The sequence below is a fragment of the Streptopelia decaocto genome (assembly GCF_964273445.1).
Source record: "Streptopelia decaocto genome assembly, chromosome: 1".
In the NCBI taxonomy this organism is placed as follows: domain Eukaryota; kingdom Metazoa; phylum Chordata; class Aves; order Columbiformes; family Columbidae; genus Streptopelia; species Streptopelia decaocto.
The window spans coordinates 169,066,878-169,079,197 of record NC_138663.1 but is presented as its reverse complement, the minus strand read 5'-3'; the positions used below and the strand labels follow the sequence as shown (position 1 = coordinate 169,079,197).

At 40.2% G+C, this 12,320-nt stretch overlaps 1 protein-coding gene across 8 annotated transcripts in view; it reads right to left on the bottom strand.

Annotated features, from left to right (window-relative positions):
* KLF12 (KLF transcription factor 12) overlaps positions 1-12,320 on the bottom strand; it is a 255,559-nt gene that overhangs the window by 70,257 nt on the left and 172,982 nt on the right. For 7 of the 8 annotated variants that reach the window (XM_082063806.1, XM_082063805.1, XM_082063810.1 and 4 more), the window contains one exon: positions 1,292-1,351. The exons of the other annotated variant lie outside the window; for it this stretch is intronic. In XM_082063806.1, the coding sequence (XP_081919932.1) occupies positions 1,292-1,351 (60 nt within the window). The remainder of the gene's footprint in view (positions 1-1,291; positions 1,352-12,320) is intronic. 8 annotated transcript variants of the gene reach the window in all.

The window sequence follows — 12,320 nt, the reverse complement described above, 5'->3', positions numbered from 1 at the left end:
AATATTATTGCTAATTTTGGCTAAAGGAGCCCGCATTCAAAATGGTATCTGAAATACAAATTTATTTTAGACACACAACATTTTGGGAGCCTAGTAGGCTCTTTAGAACCTCTTCTGAGATTGCACTGATAATTTCAATCAGATCAAAGGAAATTCAAAGGATTTTAGAAAAATAAATGTATCATCACGATTTCATACCCAAGAAAACCTTACAAGCTTTGTATTGGCTTTAACTGAGAAGCTGCTGCTGCTGCTACTCTGAAAATGTTTGAGTAATAACACGCTGCAAATTTTTAATATAAATATACCGGTTGTAATGCAATTAACTGCAATTTGGAGATAGGAGTAGATTTGAGGAACGATTTCTGCATTTGACTACTCATTAGCAATTTGAAAGTGTAATTGCTCTTAAACACGCTGTCTTCTTAATTTTATTATGAAGCTTAGCTCTGCTTATAAATGTGAAGAATTACATTTATTCTGCAACTTATTTGCTTATACTGAATGTGTGAAGTTGTTTTTCCTTCTGTAGTCCGGAGACAGAGGGCCCCCAGACTACTAAGAGCAGATAAAGCACTGAGCTGATGGGTTTACACTTGTCACACGATGACCACGACTCCAGAGGAGCCTTTTTAGGGGCCCACAAAACAAACAAAAGAAGGGAAGAGGACAAACAAACAAACAAGCACGCTGAGAGTGGACATTTCATTGCACACTGTATTAAAAGCCAATAAAACAACAGTAAGGAATCCAAGAGAGACAGGAACCCTATCAGTGTTGGTACTCCGCACTCTAAAGCCGGGCATCAACCAGGCACATCGCACACTGAGGTCTTAAAATTTTGGCCTGTTTGGAGAAAAAGCAAGGAGACGTTTGCAAAGACCTTCTCTTCCTACATTTTATACCTTTGCTTGTCAACTGATTCACGGTAACTGGCAATGACCCACTATAACGTGAGCTGTGTTGATTCACACTACTACTGAATTTCAGTAGACTGTTTTGAACATTTTAAAACTGCATTATCAAGCATCAGAGAGGTCATTTTCTTTCTGTTCTCATATTTTAGTCATTGGGATTTGGAAAAAAAAAATGCAGCTTCACCGTGATATACAGCACCACCCTCCCAGCCCCCAAATATAACAAGCAATAGCAAAAATCAACTTCGGACTTTACTCAGCCCCACATAACCCCCAGACGTGATATAAAGAGGGAAAGAAAGCCGAAAAGCACTGCTACTAGACTTTGTCAATAAAACAGAACATTATATAGTACACAATAAAATGCTTCATACCTGGAGTTGAAAAAACGAAAAGGGTTAACAGCTGACCTGGCACAGCCCCACATGCTCTCTCTGGAAATTGAACACAGACAATTAGGAATTTTAAGTTACCCCAAAGAATTGCAGGGGACTTAGACAAGCTTGAGGAACACTTACTGCAAAGTAAGCACATGGCCTCAGTGTGGAAGGGACTTTAGGATTTTCCCATTTGCCTAAAACTCCTTCTTAAATTGAAATTGCTCTGTAGAGGTCCCAACGAATGCTAAGCAAGTCATTAGGAGCTCTGCCATTAGTTTGCATGGGAGAAGAGTCAAAGCTTAAGGGCCCAGGTGTCACTTAGTGGCAATTTTGGATCATGGTGGATCATATTTTCTTATTAAAAAATAATCAGTGACCAAGAGGAAAAACATTAACGAGAATCTAGAGCAGGCAGACACTGCACGCAGAGGAAACAGAGCAAACAGAGCCTCTGCTCCCAGAATTCTGCCGCTTAAGTAATATTATTCCCAACACATCACCAAAAAACCCAGCCTTTCACACTTCTTACTTAAAACTGAGGCCCCATGGAAAACAGATAATCTTCTAGAATATTATTTGGAATACTGAACAACACAAATATACGATGTAATAGCTGTATAAACTCCTATGTTGGGATATGGACTATGTGGAATGCCTCTTTTCACAGATGAATTCTGATCTACTGCCTGTGCTCAAACAAGAAGCATCATACAGCTGGCTTTTGGAAACAGTTCCACCATGTTAGGGGAAAAAAACAACAACTGTAGAAAGCCAACTCCATGAATAGCCCCCTTCAGTCCTTCTCTCTGTGGCTTAGGTCTCAAATGTACCATGAAATTAGTCTGAGACCAACGCCCAAGAAACTAGCAAAAATATTAGAATAACAACATGAATCACAAAAATGTTCTAGCACACCAGCAGCTGAATGCATTTGCACTGGAAACTTTTTGGATCCTTTATAATGCTTAATTAAAGTGGTCAGGTTGGCATTGTAATTGTTGAAAAGTGAAAAGGAAATTTTCAAGGCAACTTCTCTTGATTTACATAATTACACTTGCCATTCGTCCTTGGAAATCTGTAAATAATCTAATTTCCTCCAAGATTTTGCACTGCATCTTTCAAACTTCTCACATTTCCTTGCTTCAAGTACACAGTAAATATTGGTTGTCTTTCCTGTTTGCTTGCTTTTGCCATTTGTTATAATGTTGTATTTCTGATAATGACAGAAATCTACTATCAAGGTGACAAAACGATGTAAATAATTTTCAAAGTCTAAGTGATTAGCTCTATCACAGCCTGATACTCTTTATTTTCACCTTCTTTTTCCACTCTCTGTGTAGAGTCTCTTCCTTCTTCAGAAACATATCTCAGGTACCTGTCCCATGGTATCACTAGATACAGGTTTTACTTCACAGCTGCATCAGACAAAGGGCACCAGGACAAAATCCCCGCTACCCCATTAGCCCTGAACTGAAATCAATATGCACTGGAAAAATGGCAACTAGAAACGACAACATTGACCATTCTCTCCTATGTGAATTATTTTATAAATATCTCTGTGTCTTATTGGAAAAATATTTATTCCTACAGCTGACACAAAACACAATACATTACCTAGAAGTCATGACTCTAAATTTTGTACACTTCATTTCACAAAGGCCGCTTCAAAACAACTAAGCAATAGGGCAGGCAAAATACATTTGGTGAGGATGATAAGTATTTCCACGATGAATTTTTGTGACAGGAAATTTAGCAGATGACTAAAACTCTGGTTAGAACCTACAGTATCCAGGAACTGATGTGAAACACTCCCAGACACCCTTCAATCAACCTCCCAGACACCTAAAACTTACTATGCTCCTCTCTTTTTGGCCTGAAAGGCAAACAGCTGTGGCTGCTCTGATCCAGAAACCCTGAGGAGAAATGCCCAGCCCTTGCCTCTGGGGCTGGAACCTTATCTGCGCTATGAAAATGACTGCCTCCATTTTCCTATTTCCCTGAACCGCTGTGGCGATTCAGTACGTACCCAGAAAGGTAACTAAACAAAACCATGATCCAAACCTTCATTCTTGACACATCTTTGTTTGCCTTGGCTATAATGATGAAGGTGCTCAGCTCGACTCTGAAACCTGTGACTACCATTACTGTTGTCACACCTCAGGATTAGCTGCTGTTATCTCAGCCATTGCTTTGCTTTACTCCCTGTTTCAGCCTTCAGTTCATTTTGCCTACAGTAACTTCATACATGCGGTGGCTTTAAGCTCCAATTATCCCTTTCTTGATGTGTCCAAAATAGTAACACTCGTGTCCTCGGTCACACACACATGGAGAAGGATGCTGCCTTGGCACACGGGCACAGCACAAAATAAAACCTCTTCCAAATCCACCATCTAGGAATTTATCTCCAGCCTAAAAAGAACTTGCTGTGAGAAATGAGGTTGCAGGGGAGTCACTACTAGTCAAAGAGGACTGAACTAATAAAGGGGGAAAGCCAACACCATCTTTTCCCATTGTGCAGGACAAAAGGAAAACGGCAGAAAAAAACAAAAGTGTATTTTTTTTTCTTTAGATCCCTGTATTCACATGCTCAGTCAATTATGCCTTGCTAAACAGCGTTCCCCTCTTTATAGTGCCCTCTTTTGCATGCAGCTTGCATACCTGTGACCTGAACAACTTTGTGTGTTTTTGCATGCATTGATCTAAACATTTTTCCATAAATCAGTATAAGCACTGCTATTGAGATTTAATTGGGCTGCATGTTTGTCTGTCTCAAAATCACAGGAACTGCCTTATGGAAACGGAAAGATAAAAACTTATCTGATCAAGATAATGAAAAAAGAAGTAATTTTGGCTCAAGTGACAGCAGAGGACAATGCTCTTTCTTTTTCTTATCAGTAAGTCAAGGTAGCAGTTCATTGAGTTAGTTTTATTGTGGCTTTTTCTGGCTGTTTTCTGCTACCTAATCAGCACTGATGAGTATTTGCTACAGCTCTGAATTTCTTAATGCACACAGCTCTGCCTCTGCTTTCTGTGCTGATTTAGAAAGAGAAGAAAAAAAAAAAAAACAGAAAAAGCTGAATAACGAATCACAGGGGAAACAGATGCCAAATAGGTGTACAAACTGCAGTAATGCATAATGCTATTTATAATTCATTCTTCGGTGTCATGCTCTTCAAGCAATTACACGATGCCTGCCTCCCTATCGGTAAAATGCATTTCACATCTCTAACCACTGGTGACTCAAGCTTCACTCTGGAGCAGCACATTGTAGAGGATTAAACACAGGACTAGAAGGCAAACATTCCTGATCCCAGCTCGCCCTCTGCTTTGCTGCATGGCCTTGAGCAAGTCACTAACCTGTGGATAATTACAATATTTGAACACACAGGAGACCTGTATGATTTAATTAGTTAATGTTTGCAAAGCACTCCAAAGATAAAAAGTGCTATATGAATTGTAATCATACTCTATTGTTTTGAGGCATTTTATTCCAAAGCACATTTGTGTAAACATGTTTAATAATGTAAAATCCCAATAATGGCAAAGTTTGATAACTACCTTGAAATGATTGGCACTTCTTAGACTAAAATTTAAATTAATTAACAAATTTAATCTATTTTTGAGAAGAAAATGATATGAGACAATTCAATATGGACACTGAAGTGAAGCTGGGAGGCAAAATCTTTGAAATTTCGCTTGTGAAGGATAAAGGTAACGAAAGAGGCACACAGAAGTGTATCTATGAACTCATACATGTTACAAATACCTTTCTTGCTGTACTGTGATGGCCCCCAAAAGGGCCTAAGTGTTGAGTTACTTTTTTTCTTCTTTTTAGCAACCAAACTTCTGTTACAGTTTAAGGGTTAATCATAAGACCCAATGAAGTTAATGGTAAAACTCCTCTGGACTTGAACAGAACCGGGATTCTTTGGTTTTTCCACCTTATTATGCACTTAATTAAATACTTCTCCTAAAAGGAAAATATTACTCCTAGCAATGGTATGGTAAAATACACAGTGAGCAGCAATGTCTAGCACTTCAAAGTGATTCAAAAGAAGCGAACAGACACCCTAATGGCAATGTTTCCTTGCTCTAGATTCAACAGTCAGGATAACTTACCGTTATAGGGGAGACAGGAAAACATAATTTTGTGTAGACCAAGCTAAAAGCACTTTTATTTTCAAATTAGCTTTCTTCGGGGAACAATTTGACAATACCCCTATCTCCTAACAAACTGTCATTTAAGCAATATCGTCCTTTCAAAGCAGGCTCCGTTTGATTTACAGTTACCATCCACCTGGCCCTTACTCCTAATGACTGCTGGGTGATGGCAAATCTGTTATCCTGGCAAAAGGCTCTGGGATATATACTGGCAAATTTCCACGCCAAAAATCCTGGAATCTCTGTGTACACACACAGTGGCATCCTTAGATTGTACTGACCAACTGTTAAGTTATTGAACTTTTTTTTTTTGTAAAATAGCACACATAATTAAAAAAAAAATAACCCTTTTAGAATAGTATAGGTCCATTTGGATTACACATTGCAAAGGCTCATAGTTAGTGTGTACAGAGCAATTGCCAAAGATATATCGGGCTTTCAAGCTCTTGCAATAGAAGTCCTTAGTGCAGCTTTAGGCACGTTCATTTTATATACAGAGCATTTAGAGAACTGAAATTCTACTAGAAAAAAAGTTTGTCAACTGCCATATAAATACACTGCAGGAGAAGTCAGTATTTCTTTAGTGAGTTGTCTGAGCTGCATGTAGGTAGGAGAAATCACACCTCTAGTCATTGCAGAGGTCCAAAGTTCAGATGTACTGGTTCAGTTTCTTCTCGAGTCACAGACTTCCAGAATGGCTTTAAAAAAATCACATAGTGGGGGATTCCTCCTGTACAACTTCAGCAATGTTAAGTTTATCACTCCTCCTAAGCCATTCATCCAGGCTCCTTTATAACCATTAGGGAAGGCAGGCATCTCCAAAAGGTAGATGATCCAACTGATAGGATGACTGGACCTACAAGTACGCACATCTCTCCACTGAAGAAAGACAAAATACTTGAGCCTAACTTTTAGATAGATTAAATTGTGAGAGACTAACCTTTTCTATAAGGATATGTCCAAACCGAACAGTCCAGTGCTGCCCAGAGGTTGCCCAAGACAGGTGAGACACAACAAACCTCTGCCAGCTCAATGACGCCCTTGGGTCATCAGCCAACATCTGCCCCAGCAACACTTCTCACTGCAGAAACCTTTTCTGCCACAAGACGCAAACCAAAACTAGAACAGAAACACCCCTGACATAATGACAGTGGGGACATGAAACATAATACAGATGATCATCCATCTTACAGGGCTCTACATCACCAGTGTCTTTCACTTATATATCGGCATTCACCCCTCCCTCTCTATTAATGTTAAATAAGTCAGTCCAGTTTGCAGAGGGACTCTGGAGGAGGCTGAGAAGTGTCACCACATAACAGCCTGTGGGCAGGTGGGAAGCTCACGGGCAGTTCTGCTTTCTGAGTGTGGGGTTCAATTTTACCACAAGAGTGCTGCAGCAACTGTGCGATCTCCTGCTCTAAAGCTGTACTGCACTGGAAACATGCAGCCCAGACTTGGGAAATCTTCATGAGAAGAGTAAAACTGAAACTGATGTATCCCCATGATTTTGCTTTGGACAAATTAGCATTCTCCAGTGAAGACAATGCTTTACTGAAAAATTCTGGACCAGCACTAGTCAGTTCTCCATCTGTAAAATCACCATCCAATTGTGTGCCAGTTTTAAAATGAGCATTTGCTTATGAGGGGTGGATGTACCAGAGGAGAGAGATGCAAAGCTCACATGAGTACTGCCAAAAAATCCTTTGCTTATGTTTCTTGGAGTCTCGGGACAAACTATTTTGTCTGTAACTAGAGGAAAAATCTGAGGTGAAAGTTCCCTATGATGAATATCACAATGGTAGTAACGACTGCAGCTGAAGCAGGTAAACAGTATCAGTCTAGAAGAAGAATGGCTGATGGGAACAGTTACACACCTCAAAAGAGATGAAAATCAACCACAGAAGTTGATTCATACTGAAGAAGAAGAGGGGGAAAAAAAAGAAATGTAATTCAGATTTGAAAAATACATACCAATTTAAGAGTACACTGATACAGTGGCTATGCTGTCTCTCTGCTGTGGAATTTCCTTTTTGCTAGTACAATATCCAAAACTATCTTCCACTGTATTGCAATAGTAAAACCCAGCAAAATTTAAAAATAAAGTAAGATGACCACATTAACATCAATGTATCAATCACATAAGGTCGCCAAAGAGATTGTGGGGAAGGGTCACAGCCCCTAATCTCATTTTCATAAAATCACTCAGCAGCACCCAGCTCAGCCCCAGGAAGAGTTCACGCTAAAGGTCACCACAGTCACATCCAAATGACAAATCACATTTCTATGAATTAACTGCAGCTGTAACTACTAGTATTCAGGACCTCCTCTCAGAATTTTCTCTCTCTTCATTACCCCAGAAAAATAAGAAGCTACCTTAAGTGTCATCAGTTCATATGCACAGTCCATCTTTTCCTTGACAATATTTGAAAGAAAAAATGGTTTGATCATGGGGATTCCCTCCGCCTACAACCTCTACAGTGAAAAAAGTCTAGATAAAGAAAGAGGAATTTTTGGATCTTTGGATCATTACCAATACACTGATCAGAAGTTTGTGCTAAAAATCATCCTCTGTCTCTCCCGCTTCTGCACATGGGAGATATTACATCGTGCATGTTCAGGGAGAGAGAGCTGCATGCTGTAAAATAATGCATTTTACTGCACAAGTGTGCAGGGGAAGGAGGAGGTGAATGCCCTGCTCAGGATTTGCATTACTGTGTACAATGGGGATGGCTCCTGAGCCCCGCTGCAGCAGCGCTGCCCAGGGATGGAAGGGCTGTCAGGATGAGGAAACAGCACCCTGCCTCCGAAAGGGGCCCTTTAAAAGTTTTTCTGGCCTTCTAGGGCTTGACTCATGCCTTCACTTCCCTTGGCTTCATAAAGATTTCTAGAGCGTATCTGAGATTTGACCCTGGATATATGATGCTGTTCTTGCTGTGTAATAAGCGTTAGCGGTGTCAGGCACATAGAGGCAAATCTGCTCTTTGCTACAGAGCTACATGTCAAAATGAGTTTGTAAAACATGCTACAAAAAGGATGAAATGCTGCTTACAATGCAAAGCCCACTGAAATCTACATATTGCTGCAATATTTATTATCAGTCAGAGCATATTATTTCAGATTAATATATTATTCTTAGCCCATATTTTGGTAAGGTATTGTAACCACCATAAAGCATCACTGTCACATAAAGAAGTTTCACCAAAGTACCCTGCTTGAAATAATGACTTTGTTTATCTATAACTTTACATTATTGATTGGGTTTGCTGAACTGAAGAAGGACTATGACATCATTCCAAAGAACCACTGAGAAGTCTGGAAGCCCAGCCAATATACAGCTAGCAGCAAGAAGGCCAATTTCCTTAAGAAAAAAAATAGTCATACTTGGTTATTTTACAAATATGCAAGCAAATTACATTTTGTTTAAATAAATAAGAACTAATGTGAAACATGTGGCTCGCTCTGTCTGATTGTCACAATTTTTACTTGTAAGAGGTTTTTTTCCTAAGACTATAATGTACCTGAAACAAAGCAGCAACACAATGAGATGCCTTCCAGTCTTAGAGGACATGAAAAGCAAAGCTTTTGTACAGGCATTTCAAACTGTCCTGTGACCCAGCGACAAAAGGGTAATTTCCAAGACAATGAGCTTAAAAATGGATGTATTAAAACACCAGTTCCTCCTCAGTCACTGACTTGTTGATTTCCTTCAGCTTGTGGTTTAAACCTTGTCATTAGTTGTAGACAGCGATAAGGTCTCCCATCAGACTCCTTTTCTCCAGGCTAAACAGCCCCAGTTCCCTCAGCAGCTCCTCATCACACTTGTGCTTCAGACCCATTACCAGCTTCATCGCCTCCTCTGCACTCTCTCCAGTATTTCAATGTCCTTCTTATGATGAGGGGCCCAAAACTGAACATAGTATTCAAGATGAGGCCTCACCAGCACTGAGTACAGTGGCACAACCACTCCTCTAGTCCTGCTGGCCACACTATTCCTGATACAAGCCAGGATGCTGTTGGCCTTTTTGGCCACCTGGGCACACCTGGCAGATTTAGACCCAAGGGGAGATGTTGGCGCATTCAGTGCTGTCCTGTCCCTCCCAGCTTCTGGCACGCTGACTCCCCAGCCAGGTGCCGTGGATCGCTGCAGCCTCACCTCACAGCAGAGATCTGCAGCGCTGACACGTGTGTCCTGGGCAGCTGTCTGCACCGCCTGCAGTCAATGCAGAGGAATGGGCGCTCATGGGCTTGCTCACCCTCTACCTAAATTAGACAGTTAGAATAGGTCAAAAGAATTACCACCTGGACATGCCAGCTGCTATGCAGCCTGTATGCAGGGAGGTGAGACAACTCGCTTGGATGCAGATGCCTATGTTGCAGGTGTCTAACCAGGCAGGACAGAGCCCCCACAGACAACATGCAGGGAAAGTCAGGAGCCTCACCAAGGGAATCCCCCACAGACCTGCGCATCGTGTGAGGACCAACCCAAAGCAAATAGCTACCACAGGGTATTTGAAATCCCTTTCTGCTCCTGGAGAATAGGCAGCAAGAGGCAAATATATACATACATATATGTATTTATAACCCTTATGTAGGATAATTTAAAATGTGTCTGAAAAGTAACCAGAAAAACGTCAACTGTTGTCTCCCACCTGACACCAGCATCCACAAACTAGGCTTGGTATTTCATTTAACAAAGACAAGATTGCACAACAGCAGTCTGGCACTGAAGAAAAGGATGCTGCCATCCCTTTGGCGGTCCCAGCCAGTATTCCATAAGAAGAGAAGAGTCTCTCTCAGAAAGAAGTTATTTTTTATTGCCAACTGTTTAACTATTTACAAGAAAGAGATTACAAGCTCACTTAAGAAAGAACACATTCTGTGGCACAGCCTTCTAGACTCCGAGGTCCAGCCTACCTCACTTCGGCACTTAGCTTAGACCTACGCTTTACTGCCTACTGAAGCAGCCTTTCTCTGCATGCCCCCGCGCTGCCTGGTTATTCACCAGAACAGTAGGTGCCTTTCCATATCCTCAGAGGAAATTCCTGTCTGCTAAGTTTAGACACTGAAATTGAGCACACAGGGTCTCCCTTTGGAAGGCTTCAAAGGCACTTTCCTCTCTGTAACAAGGGTATGTAGAATGTGGGCTTTTATCATCAGTAGACTGCTTTGCTAAATGTTAAATACTAAGGTACATGGTTACATAGCTAAATGAAGAATAGAGCCCACCTCTAAGGCACTATATTATAGACCAAGAAAGAAACAGATTGAGTGGAGTTGGTACAATGTGCTAATGTCTCTTTTCAGCTCAGCAGCTGTATGTGTGGTGTCTGTGACTGAGAATGAATAAAGAAGACACATTGCAGATCACAGTCAAATTAGATTCGCCTAATGGGGCTTTTGAAATAAACTAACAGATTACTGTTTAAACAAAACCCATAACAAGGATGAGTTTATGTTCTATTATTAAATTTCTTAATTTAATTCTTAAGCTCTAGAGCCAGCCAAGTAATATTCAACACATTTACCTTCACAAACTGCAGAACACATTGTGGAAAAGCTAAAAAAGCTTTCCATGGTTTGACCGATTCTGCAAGTGTTCAAGCAATATCAATTGTAGGGAACAGTATCCACTTATCAGGCATATATTAGAAGTATTTGCTAGCACTCTGTGCTTCCTCTTTCCATTAATTAGACAGAACTATTTAGTGCAAAATCATGATGGGTTGTTTTATTTTGCTGGCTTATTACGTGTGCTATAAACTGAGAAAAAAATATCTAGCACTTCAGGGCCTGTTGTTTTAACTAGCAAATTCAAAATATGTGTGAGGCCTGCCTATCAAGTAATAGTGTCACTGGTGAAGAAAAACTTCCCTTCCTTTATCACTGTCAGAAGGGCAACATGCTAATTACAGGGAGAGCCAATTCCTAGCCTTGCTCACAGAGACCTCCCTCTCTCCTTAAGGGGAATATAAGTTTGAGGATCACAGTTACTGTGCTTGATTATAAGACGAATTAGCAGATGTCTGGTGAAAATGCAAAAAAGTTACCTCCTTCCCAAACATGGCTTAGAAACATCAGCACTTATGGCTAATGATAGTCAGGATAACAAAGCAAAACGTTAAGTACTGTTAGATAGCACATTAAGACATTTAAAATGCATCTATAAAAAAATCATATAATAACAACGTCTAACGGCCTTTATCATATTCCTCCCTATTTAATAATGTCCAGAATGTCCATATTTTGAACCTCTCAGCTAAAGAGATGTGTTTTGTGGGTGTAGCACAGGCTTCAGTGCCTGGAGGCTCTAGTTCTATTTCCAGCTCTGCTTCAGATGTACAGGGTGACCTTTACGCATAACCTCATTTTCCTCACCTATAAAATGGAGATATTAATACTTATTTACCTCACAGTTGGTTCCTTTCCAGCTGCTATAGTGACTGAGCAAGCTCATGCATCTACAGAATTGCTAATGCTCATGATAAATTGTTTCTTTTTTTTTTTTTTTTTCAACAAGCAATACAGTTATTAAATTAAGAACTTATTTGTCCGTTCATAAGAATTTGTTTGTGTATCCAGTGAGTAAAAATACACAGAAAAATAATAGCAATGGAAAAACTGCTGAAAGCCCCTTGTTAATTTCCTTTCAATGACAACGTCCTTCAGGAGGAATGTAGGCAGCTCCTGTTTGCCAGAAACTAGAATGAACTTCTTGATGCTGCTTTCCATCAAGAATTTTCATAGTTTTTGAGTGAAAGTCTGACCTGGTCTCCCTTTGGAGAGGATACAAAAATTCTGCAAGCTCCACAAGTAAACACAGGAGAAGAAACAATTTCAATTTGACACTTTACCTAATAAC